This window comes from Oratosquilla oratoria, chromosome 1, assembly GCF_046742065.1.
Source record: "Oratosquilla oratoria isolate Oo_2021 chromosome 1, ASM4674206v1, whole genome shotgun sequence".
Taxonomy (NCBI): domain Eukaryota; kingdom Metazoa; phylum Arthropoda; class Malacostraca; order Stomatopoda; family Squillidae; genus Oratosquilla; species Oratosquilla oratoria.
Window position 1 is genome coordinate 40,173,148 of NC_134777.1, and position 12,500 is coordinate 40,185,647.

The 12,500-nt window shown below is 34.5% G+C and overlaps 1 protein-coding gene across 1 annotated transcript in view; it reads left to right on the plus strand.

Annotated features, from left to right (window-relative positions):
• Positions 1–1,787: 1,787 nt before the first annotated feature.
• LOC143030527 (uncharacterized) overlaps positions 1,788–12,500 on the plus strand; it is an 18,925-nt gene continuing 8,212 nt past the window's right edge. The window contains exons 1-2 of the mRNA XM_076193676.1: positions 1,788–1,841; positions 4,180–4,262. Coding sequence (XP_076049791.1) covers positions 4,182–4,262 — 81 coding nt within the window. The 5' untranslated portion in view covers positions 1,788–1,841; positions 4,180–4,181. The remainder of the gene's footprint in view (positions 1,842–4,179; positions 4,263–12,500) is intronic.

Here is a 12,500-nt window from a genome sequence, read left to right on the forward strand (position 1 = left end):
ATCCTTTGAATCTGTTGTTTACGCTTCTCCCCTTCAACATGGATCCCAGACTCCAGATCTTCATACCCATGTATATATATATATATATATATACATATATGTATATATATATATATATATATATATATATATATATATATATATATATATATATATATATGCCAAGTAGACCACTTGGAAAAAGAAACTAACGAAGCACATATATATATATATATATATATATATATATACTGTATATATATATATATAGATAGATATTGTTTTAGACAAATGAGAGAGTGATAGGTGGGGAAGGGTAAATGAAGATGGGCTTTTAGAGAAGGATTTATATGCCTTTCCAAAGCAGCTAGTCTCCTAATAATCAACGCTCTGGAAAAGACCTGACACTCGAAGCTTGGCGAGTTCCTCCCACTGCAAGTATAAAATTTGTGATCACGATGTAACATACTGAGTCCTCTGAAGAAGGTCATAGTGACCGAAACGTTAGGATGTATTCTAAAAGCCCATCTTCATTTACCCTTCCCCACCTATCACTCTCTCATATATATATATAAATATATATATATATATATATATATATGTATACATGTGTATATAATACATACATATACATATATATAAATATATATATATATATACATATATGTATATGTATGTATAATATAAATATACATATATATATATATATATATATATATATATATATATATATGTGTGTGTGTGTGTGTGTGTGTGTGTGTGTGTGTGTGTGTGTGTGTGTGTGTGTGTGTGCGTGTGTGTGTGTGTGTGTGTGTGTGTGTGTGTGTGTGTGTGTGTGTGTGTGTGTGTGTGTGTGTGTGTGTGTGTGTGTGTGTGTGTGTGTGTTTGTGTGTGTGTGTGTGTGTGTGATTTTTGTGAAGCTATATATATATGCATTAAATAATACAAAGGAAATATAGATAAATTTTTATCTAAGTGGAAAAGTTGGTACATAAGGCAGAAGGTGCCTTATGTAAATGAATATAGAAATGCACAAGAAAATGATTAAATACTATAGATAAGTGGTTTTCAATCAGGGTTCCATAGATCTCTATGGAGTCCATAGGATTTCAAATGTATGGACAACACACTATAAACTAATGATAGTGGATGGCGTAATTACGATTTAGTTCGGTGTGGTCATTATTATAGTTGGGTAAAAACTGGAAATGCATATATAACCCGGAAGTTTGGGACACAGGAGCAAAAAGTTTGAGAAATTATGAGGAACATGTATACGTAAAGACACATACTCTTTTCCTTTCCTGCTCAAAGTGTACCAAAAGAAAAAAAATGAAAGAAAAGATAATAAAAAGTACGTCGCTATATTTACTGTGACCTACTTGGCAATCTCATGGTCTGTTTGTGATTCCACTACCATTTGCCTGGCAATATGACAGCCGTTTCTGAGGTTATCAACGAAAATTTAAGTGCTTAGAAGAGCGTGCCGATGATATTACGCTCGCCTCACTCGCCACCACTCTCCAAGGATAGAATTATGTTCCAAAATGGGTCGCACGTTCCTTTCTTCTTCGTCTGGCTACCAGACAACATATCTTCAGTTATGATATTTTACTACATGATGTGGTATGTTAATATACACTAAATCGTGAGTGGATTGAACGCAGAAATCATAATAGTCAATAACAAGCTGAGGTCCCTTCAGAGGAACCGTTATGGAATCATAAATGAAAAAGTGGAACCCACGAATTCTTTCTGAGTATAAAACAAGGTGCATTGCGCACATGCGGTCACACAACCACTTCCACCAGTCACCGAGGAAGAGCTTCACCAGAGAGGAAGAGGACGAAATCCTACTTGAGGTATATGAAAAGATACAGATTCATATATATATATCACAAACTATACAAATATATACAAATAATATATACAGGTATATATATATATATATATATATACATATATATATATATATATATATGTATATATATATGTATATATGTACATGTATACGTGTATAGGAATATATATATATATATATATATATGTATATATATATATATATGTATATATATGTATATATATATATGTATATATATATATATATACATATATATATATATATATATATATATATATATATATATATATATATATATATATATGATAACAACCATACATGGCGCATATGGTGGTTTTGGGCTTGCAATTTGCCCTTGTGAAAGCCGCCAAGCCTGTTGTTGCGGGTTGCCGGGATGTTACAGATGCACAATCACGTTGACCTGCTATAGAGGTTACTCCGGTTGACGAGAATTTGATGTTGGTAAGGCTGACGCTCACGTTGGGATTCATCTCTCTTATTGTGTTATGTTCACTTACCGAGACCTATAAACTTTAAGAAGAGATGGTCTATGCCAAGATTGACTCTATAATGGACCAATGCCTTTGGTGTATATACATATATATATATATATATATATATATATATTTATATAGATCTATATATATATATATATATACACATGTATATGTATATGTATATATATATATATATATATATATATATATATATTGTGTGTGTGTGTGTGTGTGTGTGTGTGTGTGTGTGTGTGTGTGTGTGTGTGTGTGTGTGTGTGTGTGTGTGTGTGTTATATCAGAAAAAAGAGTAGATGCTAAGCTTAATTCGAATGGTATATTGTACCCGACATTTCAATTTCCTTCCAGGAATCATCTTCACGGGTGTGATGGTTACAGTGAACTCTTTTTTTTTTTTTTTTTTTTTTTTATGTGGTCCGTGATGCAACTGGAAGAAGACCTTAGAGAAGATGACTCCGTTGATAATGAAAAACGTATACAATTTGTTGAGCAAAAGCACAAAGAAATACAATAAAGATAAAACAAGAACAACAATATACAATAAAAGTGAAACAGTAACATAGAGACAAAAGGACCGACCAACCACACGAAGGTGGCGGATCAATTGTACCATATGAAGGGTTAAATGGTCTCACTAGAAATAGGTATCTACTTGTGAACATATAAAGGTTAAATTTACCCAGAAGAGCAATGTAAACAGGACAAACATCGGGATTACATATTAACTGAACGACGAAAATTAATGCTGTAATTGAAATAACAAAGAAAGTGAAGAGTGACTGGTAAGGAAGTGAACGAGTCAGAACCCTGTGATCAAATGTCATAAGAAAAATCTTCATATAAATAGGAAGGGAAAGGGTAACTGGAACCTGAACAAAAACAAATAAAACAAAAAGGATATAAAACACGTTGAGGAAAGTAAAAATCACTGTAATAAGTGAATATGTATAATTAATAATATTAAAACTGAAATATTAAGGTAAGTGTTTGATGTCTGGTGGGGAATTGAAGGACTCAGAACCAAGTGATCACTAAGAGTAGAGTGCCTTATGGAAAATGGAACGGAAATCCGGACAATAGCCTACCTAATAGAAACAAAAAACAGAATAAAGAAATAATATGATATCAAATAATCCCTCCTAATTGAGTCTGATGTTTGCTCTCTTTCTCGATATGAATCCCTGGCACCAGATCTTACCATTGTTTAATATAACGGTCTCAATTTGTATCCAGGGAAGGCGTTTTCTGGGATATAATTTGGTTTTATTGTTTTTATCTGCCATTATCATTGTGTTCCTGCTTAGATTTTGTCGTGTTAAATCGTATTTGTGTATCTTATGTGATCTCTAATCTCTCCATTCTGGATACGAGAAGTCCGTCTTTGGGGTGGACCTTTGAGTACCATATACAGTGTACTCATCATTATCGCAGAGATCGTTTTCGTAAGAAGTGTAGGTGTATTTGTGTACTACATAACCGTGTTTCAGTTTGTGCTTTGATCCTGCCAGATTATTTCTCGTAAGACAGCCCTCAAGGGTTTCGAAAATACATTACAGTTCCCATCGTCATACTGATATCTTGGTTTACAATATCTATGAATATTTTTTGCACCACAAGTTCTCTTTTTCTTCATTCTCAATGTTGCCAGATCACTGATTTTTTTTAATTAGATCTACATTGCAAATATATAGAAATACTCAATCAATTTTACTTTGCAACTCCATTAAATCCAGTTTTAAGTATTCAAGTATTTCAACTTATCTTCATTCTTTGCTAACACGGATAATTTTCTATACAGCACTATGTACTATATTCATTTTACAGAGATGTCGTTGACGAAGCTGTTAATAGTTCTCCTGACCATTCTTTCGATCGTAATTAAAGAAACATCATCACAGACTGAAGAGGTGGGTAATACAGTTGTGTACAGAGTAATGTTTTGTAAATGAATATGTTAGATCCTTGAAAACATAATTGTTGTATTGATCTTTTATTGGATAGAAAACATCAAATTATATGCCCAATTTTCAAGCTACCTCCTTGCCAATGGATAACAAAGGATTGCAAAAGAAGAGCATACCGACACGAGACCTTTTGGTGCATCACTTTGTTGGATGCTAAGAATAGATAGTTAAACGAAGAAAAAAAATGACAGGCATTACATCATACAATTTAGGTGTTCATCTAAATGAACCTTAAAACTTCGAACCATACTACATTGTACTGCCTTTGCAGGAAGTTTATTGTATTCATTGACTACGTGGTTAGCTATTTCTACTCACTACCAAATTGAGACAGTTACTTTTTGTCTGATTTGTATTCAGTGTGAAATTTAATCATTTTTGAAATTGTCAATTCCCTTTAGAATCTCGAAGATCTGTATCAAGTCACCCATGAGTCTGCTTTTTCAGGGAAAATATATTCATATGTTTAAGGCAGTTTCCATATGATTTATTTCTTCTATTTGGAAATAATTTTGTGACTTGCCGAAACCCTGAGGAACTCCACTCGTAACATTTTCCAAGTTGAAGTTTAATCATTCAGAACAGATCGCTGTTCACGATTGTTCAACTAATTACTAATCCAACATAATAGGTTACCTGTTATTCTGTGTGAAGCAAGTTTAGCAATTAGTCTTTCGTGTGGGATTGTATCAGAATATTTATCGAAGTCCAGATATATCAAGTCTACATTGTTTCTTTTGTCATAATGCGAGATGACTGTGTTATAAAATCTAAGTAGTTTATTTACACAAGAATCCATGCTGGCTGTCATTTATCAAACAGTTACTTTTTAAGTGATGTTCGATAGCATTTCTGATGACAGTTTCAATCATTTTTCCTATGATTGAGGTTAAAGTTATAAGTCTATTGTTCATTGCGTACTTTTTGTTACTCTAAATATGGGAGTAACGTTAGCTAATTTTCATTCTCTTGGTTCATCCCCGGACATACAAAAAAAAAAAAAAAAAAAAAAAAAAAAAAAAAAAAAAAAATAAATAAAAAAAAAAAAAAAGGCTATATTCCTAAAAGTAAGTTTCCCTGCAACATATCACAGGCTTCACTTAAGACTTCATCTTAAGGTGTTTCATTTACAAATACGGAGCTGAAATAGCTGTTCAAGATATCACATACCTTCATCTGAATATTCAAGTTTACTGTCGGCAGACATAAGTGTGCCAATGTGATTCCTAACAACCTTTCTAATGTTGTTATAGGATTCTTTGGGAGCCTCTTTAGATTTATCAGCAATATTCAGTCAGGAATAATCTTGGAACTAGACCCATGTCTTATTTTTCCACATTATGTTTATATACTCGAACCCTGACGTGAGCGTTCATAATCACGAAGCCAGACGCTAGCAACTGAGCCATGAACTAAAGCAGACGTAGTTTTTTTTTTATCGAATTTTCCCATTTAGGCAAGCCCTCCAAGAAGTTGTGTATTTTTAGGACAGACTGAATTTTTAGAAGGTCTGCCAATATATATATATATATATATATATATATATAAATATATATATATATATATAATATAAATATATATATGTACATATATGTATATGTACACACACACACACACACACACACACACACACACACACACACACACACACACACACACACACACACACACACACACACACACACACACATATGTATATATATATATATATATATATATATATATATATATATATAAGACTGAAGGTGGAGGAAGCAGACGAGGAGTAATGGGAGAATTTTAATGCTTTAATGTTTCGACCCGCAGGGTCTTGATCACAAAGCTAACAACTCAAACATAACAGGGGATTTTATACATAGACGGGTCATCTCATGGGACGCTTCGGAGAGCTTGTTATTTTATTTCTGTGTTCTTTTATTATTGATAAGCTTGTGGCTTTTGCTAGACATATAAAACCTTCTCTATAGTTAACGTTGTTATTAGTGTTAATGTATGCTGCCTCAATTGTCTTCCTCATTTTCTTGGATGATCCTTTATTTAATATGGTTGTATTGTTCCAGTCTGGAAGGTGGCCATGCTTATCCACATGCATTACTATGGAACTGGATGATCTGTGGGGTTTTACGTCATTTTTATGTTCATTTATCGGTTTATTAAGTCCATACATATATGTATATATATATATATATATATATATATATATATATATATAAATATATATGTATATATATGTATACACACACACACACACACACACACACACACACACACACACACACACACACACACACACACACACACACACACACACACACACACACACACACACACACACACACATATATATATATTTATAAGTAAATACATATATGCATATATGTGAATATGTATATATATATATATATATATATATATATATATATGTGTGTGTGTGTGTATATATATATACACCAAAGACCACTATTATACAGGACGTGCACACCCAGATTCCTGACTCCGCTAGCGGAGGCCAGTCCAGTGTGCTACGAGCAGTGGAGGTGTAAGGTTGTGTCGCTCCGTATTTTGCGCGTGGCTGCATTTTGAAGTGAGTAGTGTTTGTTTACATAGGTTCTTGCTAATTTTGTTTGTTTTTTGGTTCTTTATAGGTTCTTTCTTGCTGATTTTGTGTATTAGAAATACCGAATAAGTGTGGGGTTGTTAACTGCAACGGTAATTATAACAAGGATAACAGGTGCCGAGTGTTTCGACTGCCAAAAGACCGTTATGAAAAACAGAAGTGGCTTGATGTGCTACCACCACGTAAGAACTTTGTTGTTGATTCTGACAGATTTTTCATTTGTGAGAAACACTGGAGTGGTAATCCTCCTTCTATCAAGTTGCCTGGTGGTTCTACGTGACCTGTGATCCCTCCCAGTGTCTTCAATGTGCCTGCTTCATGTGTGCCATCTTCAAAACCTGTACTTCGCCGTCGAAGGCCGAAGACAAGCAACTGAGGCATTTTCTTCAGAAAGATACGATTACTTCATTTGATGCTTTTAGATCTGAACGTGACCTACAGAAACAGTACAAGAACTTATTTATTTCAAGATCGGAAGAAAGGTTAGTGTGTCTGTTCATGACAGAAAATTTCAGCGAGTGCAGCCTGTCTGTGATTGTCGAAAACACGCCCACGTTGTGTAGCCCACTGATCTGCCGTGCATTCAAGAAGGGCATTAGTGTACCACTGGGTAAGACACTTCATCCCAACAATGATTTGAGGTCGTATGGTCAGTTCGCCGAAGCGGTGCGCTTAACAACTAAGTATGACATCCCGTTTGACAAAATGATTGAGATTGTTGTCACTCTTCTTCAAACCCATACGTTAGCTTGTGTGAACACCGAGAATTAGAAGATGCTGGTATTTTTGACACGCCAGTTTGAGCTTTTATCACAGAAACAGTTTTCCATGAATGCTTATTGTTTTGCTCTTGAATCATACCCCAAGTGTAGTTATGAACAGCTCAGAGACTTTTTGGTGCTGCCAAGCAAACGCAAGCTGTAGTACATCACTTCATCTATTGACAAGGATCAGGTGATGAGGGAAACACTTGCAAAAGTAAAGACACTGCAGCAGAAGAATGTATTTCTCTTGATAGATGAAGTACAGATTCGGCCAACTGTTGCGTTTTCTGTAGGGGTTCTGAGTGGCATAGCAGTGAGCAAGCCAGACTGCAAAGCCACTTCTATGCTATGTATTATGATGAAGTCGCTGCACAGAGGACCTTGTGTTATGATTTCTGTGACACCCGTCCACAAGCTCACAGCAGCACACCAGCTTGAGCGTGTGATGGAGGCGGCAGCTGCTGTTGAGAGGGCAGGTGGGCGTGTCATCGGGTCTATCACAGACAACCACAAAATAAACCAGCAGTACTGTAAGCTGTTTGATTTTCCGGGTGATTGCCGTGCCACAGCCAAGCATCCTCTTGACAAAGATCGTGTCTGATTTTTCCTTTTTGACACAGTACATCTTCTGAAGTGCATCCGCAACAACTGGATCAGTGAGAAGTGCCAGAAGATCAGTCTTGACAATAAAACAACAGCATCATTTGTTGACGTCAAGGAACTGTACGAGTCAGAGAAAGGCAGTATTCTGAAGACTGCTCCCCTCACTAAATTTGCTGTCAACCCCTCACGACTTCAACTACAAAATGTGCATCATCTCTTGAAGGTCTTCAATGAAAAGATTGTGGCTTCATTGAAGCTCAGAGGATGTCATGACACTGCTAAGTTCATCCAAATCATCCTCAACTGGTGGAATTTAGTGAATGTATCTGGGAAGGGGCAAGATCAGGGCATAAACGATACATATCGAGCTGTTTAGGATCCCCAGTCAACCAGCCTGCAGACTTTCCTGTTGATTTTCCAAGAGGCTTCTTCAGGATATGGAGTAAATTGAATCAAATGTTTTACCCATGACACCAAGAATGCACTAGTGCAGACTATGCAGGGACTGATTGCCGTTTGCCGCTACTTGTTCAGAAACGCTGATTTCCATTATGTCCTGCTACGTGAGACCCAGAGTCTACCATCAATTAACTGGTGTAAACTCTTTCATGACCACTGGGGATATGCTTTCCGCATGCAAGCAGCGCCTCACGAGATATGCTGCCGTAAACCTCCAGTCCATCGATGTCCACCCTGTGTCGAAGGAACATACCTGCTCGGGGATTGCAATTGACCTAGAGGATGCAGCCTCTATTGAGAGGTGCACCACAGATGTGACACTGACTGTGAATGAAGAGTGCAGTGCGGCCTAAGTGGCGGGGTGGCTGGAGACGAAGTGCGTAGACGATGTGGTCTTCAGCGCCAAGGAACCTCTTGTGACCAGTGACGTTAAGGACTTTATCGAGACAGTGTCCAGAGGTTCCCCGACAACTCCACATGTGTGTACTTTTGATCTTGTCAGATGTGGACTGTGTTTCATCAAGGAAGCCCGTCACCGTTCCTGCTGCCAGGAAAAAAAAAAAAAAAAAAAAAAAAAAACTGATGGAGATCTTGTCGACACTGGCCAGCTTCAGTGGGATTGACATTGACTGCCCCAAGATGTTCCGTCGTCTGGCAAATGTTCTTCTGAATGGACTCCACAACCTAGAGAAAGACCAGTAGAAGAATGCAGTCCTTCTCCAGATCTCTGTAAATAAGGTCCGGCTCGCTGATTAATCCCTGCAGTCAGGTAAGCTTTTGCTTCTATGTCTGTTTATTTGTGTGAATGTTTGCAATCACAAAGGTTTAACTATAATCCCTTTTGTAAAATGTAAAACAACAGCAACTTGGGTTCCTTTAAAGTGTCCACTAACCTCATACAATAATACAAGATAAGTTCGGCTAAAATTGGTATTTCAAAGCATAACAGTTTCTTAAAAAAATTCTTGTTTCACTATAAAAGTTTATATTAACTTATGTTGCATTGAATAAGTCAATAATTGATATATTTGTCCTATATATAATGTTAGGTTTTTAGTTCTGATATATTTGTCCAATATAAAATGTTAGGTTACAAAGAAAGCAATGGCCTCCGCTAGCGGAGCCAGGAATCTGGGTGTGCACATTCTGTATAATAGTAGTTCTTGGTATATACATATATATATATGCGGGTTGGCAAATGATGAGTTTAACCAATTTAATGTACAAGAAGATTTAGATAAACTACAGCAGTGGTCTGAAAGATGGCTAATGAAATTTAACACAAATAAATGGAAGGGTATGCACATTGGTAAAAATACCAGTAAGTACGATTACAAGTTATTTAGAAATTCGTTAACAAAAGGGGATAATGAAAAGGATCTCGGCGTAATTATCATTAACGATCTCAAATCATAAAAGCAGTGTTTTTCACTCTCTGAGAAAGCATATGAAATTCTAGGACTGATTGCGCGATCTTTTGACTTCAAAAGTCATCTCTCATTAACAAGCTATATAAATCGCTAGTTCGTCCACATTTGGAATATACTGTCTCCGTATGGTCACTGAATCTCGTTAAAGACGTTAACAAATTGGAAAAAGTATAACCATGAACCACAAAATTGATTCCAAATGTCAAATGATCGACTAAAACATATGAATCTGTTTTCCCTAAAAAAGTGTAGACTCAGAGGTGACTTGATACAGGTCTTTAAGATTCTAAAGGGAATTAACATCAAAAGTGACAAAATTTTCACACTGAATGTAAATCTGACAAGAAATAATGGTCTCAAACTGTCAGGAAATATATTCTATTTGGAAGTTGGTAGAAACAACTTCGCCAACCATGTAGTTGATAAATGGAATAAACTTCCTGCAGGGGTAGTGCAATGTAGTTCAGTTCGAAGCTTTGAGATTCGTTTAGATAAACACCTAAGCAATATGGTGTAATGCCTGTCATTTATTTTATATTTTTTGTTTATTTGTTTGTTATTATTTCTCTGTTTACTATTATTTGCTTGATTATAATTTTTCGATATTTATCTGTCAATTTATCATTTACTATTTACCTGTTTGTTTATTGATTAATTTTTCTATTTATTTATTTATTTTATTAATCATGTTATTATAGTTTCAATTTATTTATTAATTCATTGCTATTTATATTATTATATTTTCTATTTATTTATTTATTTATTTATTCATCGTTATTATAATTCTTTTTTCGCGTCCTACCTAGTTATGGACCAAAAGGTCTCTTGTCTGTATGCTCCTTCTTTGCAATCCTTTGAATTATATATATATATATATATATATATATATATATATATATATGTATATATATGTATATACATAAATATATATATATATGTATATATATATATATATATATATATATATATATATATACATATATATATATTTATCTATTCATCGTTATTATAATTCTTTTTTCGCGTCCGACCTAGTTATGGACCAAAAGGTCTCTTGTCAGTATGCTCCTTCTTTGCAATCCTTTGTAATATATATATATATATATATATATATATATATATATATAAATATGTATATACATACATACATATATGTATATAATATATATATATATATATATGTATATATATATATATATATATGTATATATATATATATATATATATATATATATATATAGAGAGAGAGAGAGAGAGAGATTCTGACAGGGTGACGTAAGTGGAGTAGGAAACACGGGCGTCTTAGTCTGAGTTTATTCCTGACTAGTTACGCAGGTATGCTTTTTCATTCGTTTGATTATATATATATATATATATATATATATATATATGTATATATATGTATACACACACACACACATGTATATATATATATACATATATATATATATATATATATATATATATATACATAGATATATATATATATACATATATATATACATATATAAATACATACACACACACACACACACACACACACACACACACACACACACACACACACACACACACACACACACACACACATATATATATATGTATATATATATATATATATATATATATATATATGTGTGTGTGTGTGTGTGTGTGTGTGTGTGTGTGTGTGTGTGTGTGTGTGTGTATTCGTGAAGTAAGGAAGCAGGTTTTCTTTGATGTTGTTGAATTAAATACGACAGCATTCTGACAGTTGTTCAACTTTTTCTTAATGTTTTCTATTTCTTTTAATCAATTTTTTTTCCAGTTGTAGGCTGAGCTAATACAAGATCTCCATAGTTCTCCATTTAATATTATCGAGCTTTCGTCTTCAGAGAGACATCATCAGGGTTGACAAAATTTCTTCAATAATGAATACAAATGTTGGTACATATAAATTACAAAAATACAAATACAAATATACAGGTGTAACATAAGATATTTAACAAGAGTGTTATTACTCACGTCTAAAAGGAAAGTACAAATGATAGAGAGAGAGAAAGGTTTAAATACATAAACTGCCGTCCGAGTTCCCACTACGGAGTCTAGCCGATCGTCTGAGTGGTGGGGGAGTGAAATTCAAATATAAATAATCAACATTTCTTTCATGGTGTCCATGGGAAATGTTGATTATTTGTACAACAGAGGCCCCGTTCAGGTGCCCCGAAGGTAAACTGTATGTACAGACCGATGGAATTGGAATGGGCTCGCCCTTGGGCGTTCTATTTGCTCAGTCCTTCATGTCTTATGTGGAGGAAACAACATTTCT